Source organism: Dermacentor andersoni, chromosome 6 (assembly GCF_023375885.2).
Source record: "Dermacentor andersoni chromosome 6, qqDerAnde1_hic_scaffold, whole genome shotgun sequence".
Lineage (NCBI taxonomy): Eukaryota > Metazoa > Arthropoda > Arachnida > Ixodida > Ixodidae > Dermacentor > Dermacentor andersoni.
In genome coordinates this window covers 184,585,579-184,603,172 of record NC_092819.1, presented here as the reverse complement: position 1 = coordinate 184,603,172, position 17,594 = coordinate 184,585,579, and the positions used below count along the sequence as shown (strand labels likewise).

The window sequence follows — 17,594 nt, the reverse complement described above, 5'->3', positions numbered from 1 at the left end:
GGATGTTTCTGCCCTTTACACCAACATACCCATGAGTGAAGGAATTGAAGCTGTTTCTAAATTCGTCGCAATCAATCCCCAAGTGCACGCTCCTGAAGTTTACCTCTCGCGCCTTAGGTTAGTTCTCACGCTCAACTATTTCGAATTCAATTCTATTCACTACCTGCCAACTTTCGGCACTAGCACAGGAACACTTCTATGTATTCGCTTCCATGTATGCGAACATTTTCATGGGACAGCTTGAAGCACACCTGTTGAGATCCTACCCTTTTAAACCCCACGCCTATCTTCGTTACATGGACGACATATTTAGAATATCGGAACACAGCATAAGCGCGTTAACCGACTTAATTAGCCATTTCAATTGCTTTCCCCCGAATCTTACATTTACTGCTGACCCCTCTCCTAGTCAGATCAGCTTCCTGGACACGACGGGCTACATAGAAAACGGAAAACTGAGAACGACACTTTACCGGAAGCCAGCAATATTTAGACTACAACAGTCATCACCAGCAACACTGCAAGCAAGGCATTTCTTTCGGACAAGCGAAACGAATAAGAAAAATCTGTAGCGAAGACCACGATTATGGGCACGTTGCAAGTGCTAGGCGGCGCCCTGTCTTTCCGACCCCTAGCGCCATCTGACGAATAGTTGCGCGAATGTGGTAGGATTACTCACGGCGTCAGCAGCCCGCGCTGCCTGTTTGGCGTCCTGTCAAACGGTAGCGATGGCGCGAAACAGCGTGCCGATATTAATTTTAACCGGGTTTCGGGAATTACAAGATCTTCATAGCTTTTTTAGGGAAAAGAATTTAGAGAAAGGAAGTCGTCTATTTGAAGTGGGGCACGTCTACGGCGTGAGCGAAGTGCTGAACTCGCACTGATCGGAAGTGACTGCTAGGTTTATTCCGCAAACGAAAAATAATGCACCAGCGAGATGCGTGAAGCTCAGCTTAAGTTATTTCGTTATCTATGGTGTGGACACATGAAATTATAGGCGACATTGATTCTTGAAGATCAGCGACAGCAGACAAATCCTAGCGGGGAGCTGCGATTGCCGTGCTGGCATCGCAGGGAAGTGCAAGGACGCCGCGGTAGTTTCCCTGTACATACAGGACGGCAAATACGAATCCAAAACATCTCATCTAAAAACGTGGGGCGTACGAACGACTCGTAAGACCTACCAGAGGTATTCTAACGTTGCTCTCCCCAAACACAAAAAAGGGGATGAACTTACCAGTTGTTAGACTACGCTGGGAAAATATTTTCGCCCAAGTTACTGGAAGTGCGATACTTTTATGTTGCGATTTTTCTGTGCGTGCAAAGGAGGTTCCAATAAACCACGTTGTCAAAAATTTTGGTGATCTCACCTGCCCCTTCGTTGATATGCTGGGCGCAGAAGGGTGTATGCCAGCTCAGCCGGCTGCAACCCCTCCTTAAATCTCTCAGCAAGCCCTAGCGCTGTTCGAATGGGAGAGGATTGGGAAAGAGTTCCACATCTTTACTGCGGTATAGTGTGGGAACAAACTACTTTGTTTGCTGCATATCCTGGTAAGCACTGCAGGCAGTGACGTAGCAAAGGGGGGGGGGCGTGGGCTCCGGGTGCAAGGGGCCAGTGGGGGGGGGGGGGTGTCATATACGTCCGGAGACACGCGGAAATTGTTGATATCCTCGCCTTCCTCAAATAAACCCGGGGGAGGGGAGGGGGGACAGAAGACCTATGGGCCCCGGGTGCCAGACGACCTAGCTACGCCACTGACTGCAGGTGTCCCGTTGCTGCCATCATTGCTGTAAAAGCAAAGAATTCAGCGTTATAACGCACTTGGCATAACGCCGGAACATAAAACAGCTTATGCCGTCGGACGAGCGCTATCCAGTGTTGACGCCGTTCTGGTTCATATGGTCGGCTTGGAAACCTGTAAAACTTTGTTCCTCGTGAGTTGGTGTACGTGCTGTTGCAGCCCACTACTCAACAGCTCGGATTGCACTTCGGCATTGCTCAGAAAAGGCAACAACTACGCGCGAAACAGTGCACATACAGGCTTTCCGAACGCAAGCGAGCCGGTCGTATCCTGCCGGTTCCGCGCTCGCCGCCGCGAGGGGCGCCCTAGTCGGCGCGGGAACTACGTGCGCAACCTGCCTATATCCACCACCTAAATAAGCTTAAAAGAACGCTAGCTGAAAGGAACTATCCCCAAGTTGCTCTCGATAGAGCTTATGATGTCGCATCTAAATTAGAGATACAGTCGGAATCGGCGAACAAACAGCACACACCAGAATCTGACAAGCCCCCGGCTTTTATAACAAAATATTGTAATGCACCCCCAACCATAAACAACATCCTACGCAAATAGCACACCGAATTATCAACTAACGAGCGTCTGAGAAAAGCGTTCCCGGATCTTTATAGACATGTTAAAGACAGCAACTTTAATGACATGTTAGTACACGCAAAAGTCAGCCAACAGCATTCCCCTGTAATAAAATCATGTTGCCGCCTCAGGTGCAAAACCTGCAGGCACCTTCAAGGTGTCATTAAAATTAAAAGAACCGGAAATAGGTATACACAAGAAGTTAAATCTAGCTTCACTTGTAGAAGTTCCGATGAGATTTATGTGCTTGAATGTTCCTTCTGTAAGGAACAATATATCCCTGAAATAGGGCAATCAATGAACGCCAGATTAAACGGACATCGCACGGACACGGCTAAAAAGCTTCCCAAAGCCGTCGCCGAGCATTTCAACCAGCCAGGTCATAAATTTTATGAACTTAAACTCTGCATCTTGCAGTGAAATTTCCGCTCTGAACGAGAAAGTAAATGCAGAGAATCATCATACCTTATGCATAAGTTCAAGACATTGCAACCAATAGGCATAAACGTGTCAAAGGGAGCTTTAGAATCTATTCGCTATGCTAAATTTGAAGCTATAGGCAACAACACTTAGTTTGGTTTCTTAGCGTCTTTTCTCCTTTTTTAGCCTTTTTTCTTTTTCTTTCTTTCTTGTTTCAGTTCTTTGCCCCTTTATTTATTTATTTATTTTTTTTATACCATTTCAGTATTTTCTGTTCTTCCTTTTATTTTTTACGAGCACCGGTTTCTGCCGCTCCTTCTATGATTTCCTTCAGACCCTACGACCACCAGTGAGACAGGGGGCACGCTACCGCGCATGTCATGACGGTCCCTTTCTTGACGCAGGCCCGCCTGTTGTTGGTCTTTCGAAGTCTTCCCGCCCACCTTGCAAGCATCGAGGGCACAGAACATCGCCGCTTCACAGTTTCTGGCCTACTTTTCAACGGAACAAGGACAGGAGCTGCTACGTGGCCGCTGTTTCCCGCCATTACTGATGCTCTCATCTGGCAACCTGGAGCCACCTTGTGTGCGGTCAACGCAGCTGCTCTATTCAACCCGCCTCCGTTCCGCTGCCAGTCGGGGCACGCTACCGCGCAGGCACATGTCATGACGGTCCCTTTCTTGACGCAGGTTAGTTACTTACTCTATGCTGCTTCATTTCGCAGCGGCAACCCATTCTTGCTTGCGGTATCATGCCCCCCTGGAATGCGTGAGCTTTGCTGACGTTTGTTGAAACTGGTTTATTTGTATGCAAGTGCTGTTGTCGTGGCTTTTACGCTCACCTTATCTGGGGACGTCGAACTTAATCCCGGTCCTGATCATAAGACCGCATCGTCCCTTGAATCCATTTCTAATACCTTGTCGCGACTTGAAGCATCGCAAACTTCAATGCCGTAACCACTCCGGGTCCTTCCAATGCTGATATGCTCCAGACGCTGATACAGGGCCAAAATGCTATTAGAGATGATGTGGCAGTGCTTAAAAAGCGGTTGGAAGACGCCTAAATAAGTGTCAATTCATTCTCGACCCGAATGGCCCACCTTGAAACAAATGTCAAAGAAAGAGCACAAAAAGTAAACAATTGCGAAATCCTTAGCACTTCTGTCAAAAAACTTCAAAAAACACTCATATTGCAACAGGCAAGACTTGTAGCTTAGAACGACAGAAAGCTGAGCTCGTTGGTAAGGATTCATTATGCAAAAAAGAGGTGAGGCGTGCAGACAGGACACATGAGTCGGTGTTCGCGTTGTCCACTTCTCTACTCTTGTGTTCTGTCAGCACGCCTCACCTATTTTTTGCATAATGAAGACTTGTACAGCTGGAAGATCGGAGTCGGATATCTAATCTTGTGGTTTTCAGCATAGATGACCGAGCAAATGAAACTGGCTGATCTGCGACAGAAAGTAATCAAGGAAGTGTTCGAGGACAGGCTTGGCGTAGAGTCTTTGTCTATTGCTAGGATACATCGCCTGGGAAAACATCCTGGAAAGCGACCTGTGATGCTGTTTTTCCAAAATTGTATGGAAAAATCAGAAGCGCTACGCAACTGCAAAAAGCTTAAGGGAACGGAGATTTCCATGGAAAATTACTTCTCTGTCGAAACATTAAAAATAAAACGAAAACTGTTGTGGCAAAGTGCTAAAGCTGGTAAAGAACAAGAAAAGAAGGTCGCACTGGTGAACGATAAACTTCGCATCGATTCTCAATTCTACACATGGGATGACGTTTCGAACACACGTGTTGTTGTCCGATCCGGGAAAGATCCTACACAAAGAGCGTAGCTTTCATGGTCTACTCTTAAGAATGTTCGTGTGCTCGTGGAAAAACTAGAAATATTGCGTTTGACTTACGACCCTCATGTGGTTGCTATCACTGAGACGTGGTTGTATGATGGCGTACACGATGATGAACTTATTGCGCCCGGCTATCAGATACACAGGCGCGATCGAAGCACACGCGGTGGAGGACTTGCTGTTATTTCTAAACTCGGTATTGATGTATGTATGACAAACCAGATTCATGATCATGAAAGCCTGTTTCTGAACGTCACTGTTAATGCTGTTACATTTATGCTTTGTGTTGTTTATAAAGCCCCTGAAATGTCAGAATCATTTCTCGAACAACTTTACGACCATCTTCTTCTAAACCACCCACGACACGTGATTATTACAGGAGATTTCAACATTCCAGCTATTAAATGGGATAAATTAGGTTACGGGCAATCTAAATCGAGCGATGTTACTTTAGACACAATGTTAGCTCTGAACCTTGATCAAGTTGTCTGTGAACCTACGCGCAACAGTGCTGCCTTGCACCTATTCTTTGTAAATGATATGTTTTTAAATGGTGTGATTAGTATTGAACCTGGTGTGTCGGATCACAGCTTATTGTATTTTTTCTTGGTCTTATCGATGGTCTGCAGGGCATTCGAGTACTCATACAGTGTGCATTAATGACTTTGACCGCGCAGATGATACATATATCACAGATTACTTAGACACTGCACTAAACCACAGTACGCATGATGATGTTCATGCCTTGTGGGCACAATTTTAAAAGGCGATCATATTCTCCATCGAACAATATGTCCCATTCCGGAAGATACGTATGAACCGTAAAAACGCATGGATCACTAGGGATAAAAACTTAGGGATTAAACGTAGACTCAAAGGACTTAGCGTAGAGACGTAACACCCGAGAACCTTAATGAATTGAAAATAAATTTGACAACTAAAGTAAATGAAGCTCGGTCACATTACTACCAAGTCACTCTCCCTGCATTCATTAGAGATGATCCTGCTAAATTTTGGAGATTTTTGTGTCAAGAGAATGAAACGGTAAATAAAATTAAACTGAACAGGAAATTCGAAACTGACGCCTTTACAATATCGCAGGCTTTTAATATTTATTTTCAGAGCGTTTTCTCTCCGTCAAGTGCTTACGTACCCCAACCCGCTATGCTTGATGATATGGATATTCATATCGTCACAAGGGAAGGTGTCTTAGTTATGTTAAGGAAGTTCAGCACCAGAAAGAGTATAGGACCAGATCAAATCCCAAATACATATTGACAGCGCTATTCCATACAGATAAGTGATTTCTTGGCAAAGGTCTTTAACGCATCCTTGCGTAGTTGCGAACTTCTGGGCGACTGGAAAATTGCACGTGTTATCCCCATCTTTAAAAAAGGAGATAGGTCAATGATTTCTAATTACAGGCCGATTTGTTTAACTTCTGTTTGTTGCAAGTAACTACAGCATATTCTGGCTCACAATACCCAGTGCTTTTTAGCAGATAATAGTGCCTTATCTACTTGCGAACACGGCTTTCGGAATCGAATGTCCACGACGACACAACTGGTAACAACTATTCACAACTTTTTAGCAGCTCTAGATCGTTCTGGGCAAATTGATATACTGCTCTTAGATTTTTGTAAAGCGTTTGATAAGGTTGCGCGCTGTAAACTACTTCAAAAATTAAATAACCTAGGGTTGCCGCTATATCTTATCGCATGGGTTGAGGCATATTTAACTAATGGAGAGCAGTTTGTTGTAATGAAATCTAGTGTACCTAGGGTGCTCAGCGTTACATCCCGTGTTCCCCAGGGGAGTGTTTTGGGCCATTATTATTTCTTATATATGTAAATTATTTAGTGCAAGTAATTTCTGACTCAGTGTGTGATAAACTTTTTGCGGATGCTTGTATTGTGTTTAAAGAAATAACCTGCCATGAAAATCATAACCTATAACAGCGAACTCTCAGCCACATTGAATGGTGGTGCGCTGAATGGGACATGCAACTAAATGTTAACAAAACAGTGTTATTAAATGTAACGCAGAAAAAGAATCCTAGCGTGTTTACTTACACTATGAATGGCTCTAACATTCAAGCAGTAACTCAATATAAGTATTTGCGGATTACTCTTTCTAGTAATATGACATGGGGGGCGCAGATCTCTGCAATTTGCGCAACAGCTTTTCGGAAACTGTTTTCTAAAAAGAAGCTTGCAAATGCAAAGGCGAATGTTAAACTACGAGCATACAATGCCATTATCAGACCTAAATTGGAGTATGCATCCGTTGTATGGGATTCCCACAAACACACACAAAAAAAAGGTATACAGTGTTTAGAACGCCTGCAAAGGAAAGCAATGAGATTGATATTTAATGAATATAGAAGGCTGGATTCTCCAACTAAGCTCATGATTGCGCATAACATTCCCACACTAGCTGTACGCAGAAAAATCAGTCGACTTAAATTTTTGCGTAATATTTTGTCTGGAAAAATAAATATATCTGTACCCTCACATTTAAAGTCCATCGCAAGAAGACCAACACGCAACACTCCCAAACACTCCCTACAACCAATTTTTGCCAAAACAGAGGCATTTAAACACAGTTCTTTCCCACGCACAGTTCCGGATTCGAACAGTCTACCTGAGTTTGTGAGGCTGAAAACTTTGACGAAGCCCTTGAACTACATTTGTTGCGTTAAATGTCAACCTAGCCAAACTGCTCTTATTTCTGGTGCAAGAACTGTTGCAAATTATTTATGTGCTATTCTTTTTATGTGTGTGATAAATATTTCCTAATGAAACCAATATATTAAATTGTCGTGCGAAGGCACTTAGAAATTATTTCTGTGCTGATCTTTTCCCATTTCATTGTAATTCCACTCCTGCTTGGGCCACGTTGGCCTGCAGTATTATGAAATAAAAAAAATCAAGAAAAAGAAGTGGGCATGGGCAGGACATGTAATGGGAAGGGAAGATAACCGATGGTCATTAAGGGTTACGGACTGGATTCCAGGAGAACGAAAGCGTAGCAGGGGGCGGCAGAAATTTAGGTGGGCGGATGAGATTAAGAAGTTTGCAGGGACAACATGGCCACTTTAGTACATGACAGGGGTAGTTGGAGAAGCATGGGAGAGGCCTTTGCCCTGCAGTGGGCGTAATCAGGCTGATGATATAATATATATATATATATATATATATATATATATATATATATATATATATAGAGAGAGAGAGAGAGAGAGAGGTGCCTTTAGAGACAGCCTTGCAGAATAAGCATAGGAAAGGCAAGGTGAGCACATAGTTCCAACAACAAAAATAATACATTTTTCAAATGTTTGTAACAGCCAGAAAGTATTGACACTTAACTAAAATGAGACAATAATACTAAATTTTGGGCCATAAACACGATAAGGAGGACGTAAGGGCTGAAGAACACTCGTCCTGTCTTTATGACCTCTCTTCCGTGGGACCGTGTTTTTAGCACTAAGTTCATTACTCCTTCGAAGGTAGCATAAAATAGGAACGCAACTTTTTTGTCAAAGCATCATCTAGCATCTAAAGTTAGTGTTACAGCGTGTCGGTATTTTATGCGCATGCTGCCTGGTTATATCAAGGAAGACCCACAAAAGGTCTGAAATTTTCATACTAGTCATAAGGCTTGCATACAACCTACTAGGCTTGACTAAGAACCAGTAACAGATAAAATAAGGATAGCATATACTTCAATAAATACTTACAAGGTGTATTTATTAAGCTAGTGACAGGAGTGCTACAACCTCGCCCAATTGGTTCAAAGATGTACCAACAATATTGTTGGAAGGAGTTTTCAAAATTCTGCATAAATCCAACTTTAGAAAGAGTTGTGCCTCCAACGACCTTCCTAACGCAATTTCTGAAGCGATATACGCTTCATAACTGCAATCTTTTAGGTGCTTAAAGTCTGGCATAAAGCTGCAATAGCGTCCACCAAAAAAAAAAAAAAAAAAAACTTCTACAAGTGTTTTAGCAAATGATCGACATGTATCTATAACATATGCTTTCGGCAAGTTTCCAGGAGACGTCGCTGGCAAAAGTACTGATTTCATAAGCACATTTTCTGTCCACATCAACATGGTTTCAGGCGTAGAATGGCAACTGTCAAACAACACATAATTGTGCATGTTTTCGACTTGGCTTCGGTTGTAAATGTGTCCTTATGCATGGGTAACTCTACAAATTTTTGCTGCATTTTCACAGGCGTTAACTGGTGGCCAGTGTTCTGTCTACAAATATGTGCAAGGCATTCAATTGAAATACTTATTGGGTTCTATTGTACTCGTTGAGTGGTGCGCAGCAGCGCCACACTCGGTGTAGCCACTCACCCTCGGGGACGCTGCTGTCCAGCAGCGTTGGCTGCCCGCTCCACCGGACCACTTCTCCGCGATCATCCCATGTGACGGAGATGTTGCCCATGTACTTGCCCATGTAGAAGTCCTGCACCACCAGGCAGCGGGAGCCGGACACACGATCCACCACTATGGGGTAGGGACCTTGAGGCTTATCACCTGACACCAGACCTCCTACGGGTGTAAAAAACACTTGCTTAGCTCTGCGGGTTCATCAAAACAAAGTTGCGCACACTAGATATTGTTACGCGAAGGACGAGTCAGTAAAACGAGCAACTATTTACAGGTTATATTTACAACAGCGGTTGCAGCGCTGACCGGTTAGATTCACAGCGCGAGCCCAGTTCGTTCTTCCACCTCTTTTTTCGAGTGAGGGCGCCCACGCGCCTCGTTCAAACAATCAAGTACCACACGCGTGTAACATAATCCCCCGGAGACAGAAGCGACGTCCCGGTGCGTCTAAAAGTCATCATTGGGAGGGTGATACTGCTCCAGTCGTGTAACGTGCACGATATCACTGGACTGGGCAGCAGATGGGGCGCCAGGGGCGATCTCGTAGGTGACAGGAGTCACGGCACGAAGCGCTCGGTATGGGCCTGTGTAACAAGAGAGCAGTTTTTCTGACAGGCCGACCTGACGCGACGGGGACCCTAGAAGAACCAAAGAACCAGGCGGGAAGTGCACGCCTCGGTGTCGCTGGTCGTACAAACACCTTTGACTCTATTGGGATTTCAGAAGGCGGTCACAGGCACTTTGCCTTGCGTGGGCACAGCGGGCGATGACGTCAAGTGCATATTCACTGGTCCGTGCCGCGTGAACAGGGAGGGTTGTGTGGAGGGGCAGTGCTGGTTCTCGGAAAAACAGAAGGAAAAATAACGAATAACCGGCTGTTTCGTGGCGCGAGCAATAATAAGCAAATGTGACAAACGGTAGAGCGAGGTCCCAGTCAGTGTGGTCTGAAGAGACATATTTCGCGAGCATGTCTGTGAGAGTCCGATTGAGACGCTCCGTGAGGCATTTGTTTGCGGATGGTATGACGCGGATAGCGTGTGCCTCGTGGCACAGGACTGCAGGATGTGTGCGATAATTTTTATAGGAATGTCCGGCCACGGTCTGTGAGATGTTGTCGCGGTGCTCCCTGTAATAAAATCACGTAGCGGAGAAGAAAATCGGCGACATCTATGGCGCAGTTTGTAGGAAGCGCTTGGGTGATAGCGTAGCGCGTGTCGTAATCCGTGGCCACAGCGATCCACCTGTTCTCAGAGGTAGAAAGAGGAAAAGGGCCAAGTTAGTCCAAACCAACCTGAAAGAATGGTTCCGCGGGAATGTCGAGCGGTTGAAGGCACCCAGCAGGGAGCGTCGATGGTGTCTGGCGTCACTGGCATTTCTCACACGCAGCTACGTATCTTCGAACGGAGCGAGCAAGCCCTGGCCAAAAGAAGCGTCGGTAAATCCGGCCGTACGTACGTACGTTACACACCCAAGTGACCGGCAGTGGGGAGGTCATGAAGTGCGTGGAGAACAGCCGAGCGAAGGTGTTTAGGGATCCATGAATACTTTGTTTAGCGCAAAACAACAGACACAAGAAAGACGACAGGAAAAGGCGCTTTTCTCAACTGACATCGTTTTATTGCGTCACTCCTTTAAGACCGCTCAACTGCATCACACAAAAGAAGAGGCCTGAAGTTGTGCCGTATTGCCACAGAGTGGCTCGCAATCTAAAGAATGTCGCCACTAGATACCAAATTCCGGTAGTGTTTTCCGCTCCTCAGAAACTGTCAGTGTTGTGCAGCCGTATTTCCGAAACAAGTAAAAAACCTGATTGCGAAAAGGACCACGCGAAGTTTGTAGATTGAAGCGTCGGTGTGGTTTATAAGATTCCCTTGTCATGTGGCAAAGTGTATGTAGGGCAGTCAGGCCGCTGTGTTAACGAGCGCCTTAGAGAACATGAGCGATCCATACCAACAGGCACAGGTTCCCATTTGGCTCAGCATTGTAAAATATGCAAGCGCAAACCCATGTTTCGTGATACCACGATTTTGAAAAAGAGCCGTGACACCACCGCCCGAGAGTTATCGGAAGCTTTTTTCATTCAGTCATTGGGGTCACAGTGCATTAGTGTGCCTTCCATAACCTTGTACAGCGCTGAATTTGGTTTTTTGGATTCTGTCGCATGAGTGCGCTCTTGGGATCGGACTCATGGATTCGCAACAACTAGCCCGCCAACGCATTGTGTTGTGTTTAGGGATCACAAGGAGTAATGCAGGGCCGTCGGGGTGAACGTTGTGGCGGTAGAGTGGGCCATCTTGAAGTGTGAATAAGCGGAGGGAAGTGTCGGCAAGTGACGATTCCAGGCGGTCAATGATGAGACGCAAGGACGGGTCACGGCGCTGCTCGTTGGCGATATAGAGCAGTAGGAAAACAAAGAGAACACAGGCGTCAGTATCAGTATCAGGCGTAGAGGTCGCGTCTTCGACTGGGTAGCGAGAAAGGCAATCTGCGTCATGGTGTTGGCGTCCCGACTTGTAGGTCACTGTGTAGAGATATTCTTGTAGTCGGTGGGCCCAACGACCGAGCTGGCCAGAAGGATCCTTGAGCGACGAAAGCCAACAGAGCGTATGATGGTCTGTGATTACTGAGAAGGGCTTGCCGTATAAATATGCGCGGAACTTTGAAACATCCCAGACGAGAGCAAGACATTCGCGCTCGGTAATCGAATAGTTGCGCTCTGCATTTGTCAGGCGCCGGCTAGCATAGGCTATAACGCGGTCGCATCCGTGTTGGCGTTGCGATAAGACGGCGCCGATCCCATAACCACTGGCATCGGTTCGGACCTCTGTAGGTGCGGATGGGTCAAAGTGGGCCAAGACCGGTGGATTGGTGAAAATCGTGATAAGGCGTGAAAATGCGGCCGCCTGAGGGGAACCCCACGTAAAAGGCCCGTCTTTCTTCAGAAGCTCATTGAGTGGTCGAGCGATTTCTGCGAAATCTTTAACGAACCGTCGGAAATAAGAACAGAGTCCCACAAAACTCCGGACGTCTTTGAGAGACTGAGGTACAGGAAAAGCCGTTACTGCTCGAACCTTGTCCAGGTCGGCTTGTACTACGGAAGCATTGACGAGATGGCCTAGCACTGTGATCTGTCGGCGCCCGAAGTGGCACTTCGATGAATTTAATTGGAGCCCAGCCTTGCGGAAGAGCTCAAGGACAGCTGCGACGGGCTCAAGGTGCGTCTCAAATGTAGGAGAAAGCACAAGGACGTCGTTGAGCTAACAAAGGCAAGTTAACCATTTGAAACCTTGAAGTAGAGAGTCGATCATTCGTTCGAACATAGCGGGGGCATTGCATAAACCGAATGGCATAGCCTTGAATTGGTAGAGGGCATCTGGAGTGACGAAACCGGTCTTTTTTTGGTCTTGCTCATCGAGGGAAATCTGCCAATAACCAGATCAAAGGTCGATGGACGAAAAGTATTTGGCATCGTGAAGACAATAAAGAGCGTCATCGATCCGTGGTAAAGGGTAAACGTCCTTTTAAGTAATTCGGTTTAGGTGGCGGCAGTCAACACAGAAACGCCACGTGCCATCTTTCTTTTTGACTAGCACGACCGGCGACGCCCAAGGACTTGACCAGGGCTCAACAATGCCTCTGGCGAGCATCTTGTTTTTCTTCCTGCTGAATAATTTGCCGCTCTGCCGTGGACATGCGATACGGTCGGCGGTGAATGGGAACAGCATCACCAGTGTTTATCCCATGCTTAACAGCAGTCGATTAACAATAGTCGACCAAGTAGTCGACTGTTAGTGTGAAATATGTTGCGGTAGGAAAGCAAAAGGTGATATAGGGCGGCTGCATGCTCAGGTGCGAGGTCCAGAGCGATCACGTGACGTAATGGGCCGTCGAGGTTCAAGGCATCCTGCGGGTAATCAGTAGGATCTGGAGACGCGTCGGCTGCAAAATATGTGACGTGGTCGTCTGTCACTCACCGGAGAGGTGGCCACCGCTATGCCTTCAGGTAACACTCGCTTCGTCAAGCCGAAATTGATAACGGGCAGACACATTCGATTAGCGGCAAGGGTTACGACGGACTGTGGCACAGAGATGTCGCGCGCCAGGAGGACATCACGAATCGGTGCGACGACATAGGCGCAATTAGGCACGGTTGCCGTTGAGGCCAACTTGACGAAGGTTAGGGCTTTTGGAGGTAAGCGAACAAACGCTGTAGTGCAGCGGGTGTTCGGTTGTTCGGGGCGAACGTCTGAAAGAAGAGGAAGCTCAAGACACAGCGTAACAGTGGAGCAGTCGATGAGGGCAGAATGCGTTGTCGGAAAATCGAGCCCGAAGATTAGATCATGAGGGCAACTGGCCAGCACGGTGAACAGGACTGGAACTTGGCGGCCAGCAATCCCTATGCGAGCAGTACACATACCCCTGAAGGCAACAGTGACGCCATTGGCGACGCGTATGACTCGAGTGATGGCAGGCGTAAGAACCTTTTTTTAGGCGACGACATAGGTTAGCGCTTATTATGACCACTTGGGCTCCAGTATCAAATAATGCCGTCAACGGAAAACCATCTACGTCTACTTCAATTAGGTTTGTGTTGGTGAGGAGCGTCAACGGAGGATTTGGACAGGATGAACGTGGTGCAGCACTACCTCCAAGAGCTGCATGACCTAGTTTTCCGTCCGTTGGTTTGGCGAGGAAAAGCGGCGAGGTTGAGGTGACAGGGAGCGACGGCGTTGAGGCGACGGCGATCACACGGAGGAACGGCTGTCAGGGCATCAGAAGTAGGGTGCAGACAGCGAGGTGAATAACGGCGAGCGTCGGCGTATGGGCGAGGAGCAGGGAATGAGCTCCAGTACGGCGGTATCGAGGTGGTGCGGCAGTGGCGGGATACATGACCGACGCGGTGGCAGCGGAAGCAGATCGGTTTGTCGTCTGGGGTTCGCCATTCAGCAGGATTGCGTGGTCTCGGAGCGAAATACTGCTCATTACAGGTTCTGGGCATGGGAAGGGGTGCCGAATCAGGTCGGGAGACAGAGCAGGCAATAGGGATGCCCAGGTTTGCAATTTCTTGCCGCACAACTGCTTGAATAACGGAAATAGTGGTCGCGTCAGGGGGTCGTGGATAAAGAGGGGCCGGACTCGCCGCTTCAATCTCAGGGGAACGATACGTCTGGCGTTCTCTTGAAATGGTCCTGCGGCGGTAAGAGCGGAGCCAAAGGACGTGGCAGGGATATTTGGGAGCCGAAAAAACTGTGGAACGGCGCGAGGGCTTTTGGCTACCTCGAAGCGGCGGCATTCTTTGATCATGGCGTCGACGGTGGAAACGTCGTCATAGACAAGCATATTGAACGGGTCGTCAGCGACGCCCTTTAGGATATCACCCACTTTGTCGACCTCGGCCATGTGCTCGTCGACTTTCCGGCGAAGCGCGAGCACTTCCTGTATGTAGGAGACATACGAGTCAGTCGACAACTGGACACGGGAGGCAAGCTTTTTTCGCGCATCCTGTGGGCGACCTGACGGGTTGCCAAATGGGTCGCGGAGACGCTCTTTTAATATGTCCCAGCTGAGCGCTCGATCTATTGGGTGCGAAACCAGACACGCGGTGTCCCGTCCAGATAAAAGATCACATTGGCAAGCATGATGCTATGGTCCCAGTGGTGGCTTTGGCTAACACACTCATACATGCTGAGCCAATCGTCGACGTCAACGTCATTCTGGGCGGAGAATGTTCCAGGATCACGGAGACTAGGAACCGTAACGTACGCTATGGTTGGCACGGCAGGAGTAGGTGGCGACGGAGCAGTTCCATCGGAAGCCATGGCTGAAAAGACGACGGTGCGGCCGCATCGGAGCTCCGTGGCGAGGACGGGGAATATTTCATCATCATCATCATCATCATCATCATCAGCCTGGTTACGCCCACTGCAGGGCAAAGGCCTCTCCCATACTTCTCCAACAACCCCGTTCATGTACTAATTGTGGCCATGTTGTCTCTGCAAACTTCTTAATCTCACCCGCCCACCTAACTTTCTGCCGCCCTCTGCTACGCTTTCCTTCCCTTGGAATCCATTCCGTAACTCTCAATGACCATCGGTTATCTTCCCGCCTCATTACGTGTCCTGCCCATGCCCATTTCTTTTTCTTGATTTCAACTAAGATATCATTAACTCGCGTTTGTTCCCTCACTCAGTCTGCTCTTTTCTTATCCCTTAACGTTACACCTATCATTCTTCTTTCCATAGCACGCTGCGTCGTCCTCAATTTAAGTAGTACCCTTTTCGTAAGCCTCCAGGTTTCTGCCCCGTACGTGAGTACTGGTAAGACACAGCTGTTATAAACTTTCCTCTTGAGGGATAATGGCAACCTGCTGTTCATGATCTGAGAATGCCTGCCAAACGCACCCCAGCCCATTCTTATTCTTCTGATTATTTCAGTCTCATGATCCGGATCCGCAGTCACTACCTGTCCTAAGTAGATGTATTCCCTTACCACTTCCAGTGCCTCACTACCTATTGTAAACTGCTGTTCCCTTCCGAGGCTGCTAAACATTACTTTAGTTTTCTGCAGATTAATTTTTAGACCCACCCTTCGGCTTTGCTTCTCCAGGTCAGTGAGCATGCATTGCAGTTGGTCCCCTGAGTTACTAAGCAAGGCAATATCATCAGCGAATCGCAAGTTTCTAAGGTATTCTCCATTAACTCTTATCCCTAATTCTTCCCAATCAAGGTCTCTGAATACCTCCTGTAAACACGCTGTGAGTATCATCGGAGAGATCGTATCTCCCAGCCTGACGCCTTTCTTTATTGGGATTTTGTTGCTTTCTTTATGGAGGACTACGGTGGCTGTGGAGCCGCTATAGATATCTTTCAGTATTTCAGTATTTCACCTCCATATAATATTTCACCTCCACCACAATGTTACGTGAAGGACGAGCCAGTACGATGAGCAACCATTTACAGGTTATGTTCACAACAGCGGTTGCAGCGCTGACCGGTCAGATTCACAGCGCGAGTCCAGTTGGTTCTTCCTCCTCTTTTCATGACTGATGGCGCCCACGCGTCTCGTTCAAACAATCAAATGTACCACGCGTGTAGCAAAGTGTTACGCCTGAAAGACAACAACGATCAGATAACTGAAATGCTGAAGCATTGTGCGAATTGCCCCTGCAACTTGTTGCAGGAAATAAGCCTAATCATTACCTGGAATGAATTTAAGACTTAACTAATCGCCAGCTTTCATTAACGTCTTTATCACGTAGACATAGTGGAGGTGATGAATGGCGCTGACAGAAACCCAGTAGTTTTCTCCCATGAAAAGTGCCGTAACCAACGCCATAACTAGCCGCGCCTCCCTCGAACCCACAGTGTCAGAACCCTTTTCCATTATAACACTACCGAGAGTCAAAAGAACTCTTGCGACAGTCAACAAAAACCATTCGGCGATATTATCTCAATCTGGTCTAAGTATTCCAGCTGACGCGATATTGATACATGCATATTGCGTGTTTCTTGTGGACGATGCACGCGGGCGCCCCGACGAAGACGACGAACGCTCTCTGGCTCTCGAGCTGTCGGCTGAAGTGACCAGCACTGCAGTTATCATTTGTAAATGTACCTTGTAAATAGTCCCCAGTTACGAGCAGTAAAAACAGCGCTAAACAACAGGACGTGGGGAGGGACACAGACAACAGCGCTGTTGTCCGTGTCCTCACCCTGTTGTTTAGCGCTGTTTTTACTGCTCGTAATCATGTACCAACCAGCGCAAATGCGTACTCTTCTGCAGTCCCCAGTTCTTAATCCTTCAATTGCGTAACATTTTGGTAGAGGGTGTCCGTTCCCCGTCCTCGCCACGGAGCTCCGCAGCGGCCGCACCGTCCTGCTTTCCGCCATGGCTCCCGGTGACAGCACCTCGTCTACGTTCACTCCTGCGACCCCCACAACCACGTACGCTACGGTTACCAATCCCCGCGATCCTGGAATGTTCTCCGGCCAAGATAATGTCGACGTTGAGGACTGCCTCAGCCTGTATGAGCGTGTTGGCCGAAACAACCGCTGGGACCCTACCATTAGGATAGCGAATGTCCTATTCTACTCTGGCGGAACTCCTCGGTCGTGTCTGGTTCCGGACACACGAGGACGAGATCTCTAGCTCGGATGCTTTGAAGGAAAAGCTAAGCGACGTCTTCGGAAACCCCACCGGTCGGCAGCTGGCTGCTAGAAATGAGTTTGCTACCTGAGTTCAGTCTCGTTCTTTGCCGGAAAGTCGACGAGAAAATGGCGAGGTTGACGAAGTCGGCCACGTACTCAAGGGGATCGCGGACGACGCGTTCAACTTGCTGGTCTCCAACAATGTGTCCACCATCGACGTCATTGTCAAGGAATGCCGCCGCGTTGAGCCCGCCAAAAGACGCCCCATCAGTGCACAGTTTCCCGGCTCCCTAACACGGCTGCGACGTCGTCTTGCGTCGAGCTTATCGCTTCACCACCCTTAAAATGAGCACGTCACACGTATTGTTCGCCGCGAGCTCGAGGCTACATGCCCTGCACCGTTC

General features: G+C 47.6%; 1 protein-coding gene across 2 annotated transcripts in view; it reads right to left on the bottom strand.

The window, feature by feature from the left end:
• Positions 1 to 17,594, bottom strand: part of LOC126523968 (protein 5NUC-like) — a 648,261-nt gene that overhangs the window by 170,989 nt on the left and 459,678 nt on the right. For both annotated transcript variants that reach the window (XM_050172368.3, XM_055067017.2), the window contains one exon: positions 9,008 to 9,205. In XM_050172368.3, the coding sequence (XP_050028325.1) occupies positions 9,008 to 9,205 (198 nt within the window). The remainder of the gene's footprint in view (positions 1 to 9,007; positions 9,206 to 17,594) is intronic.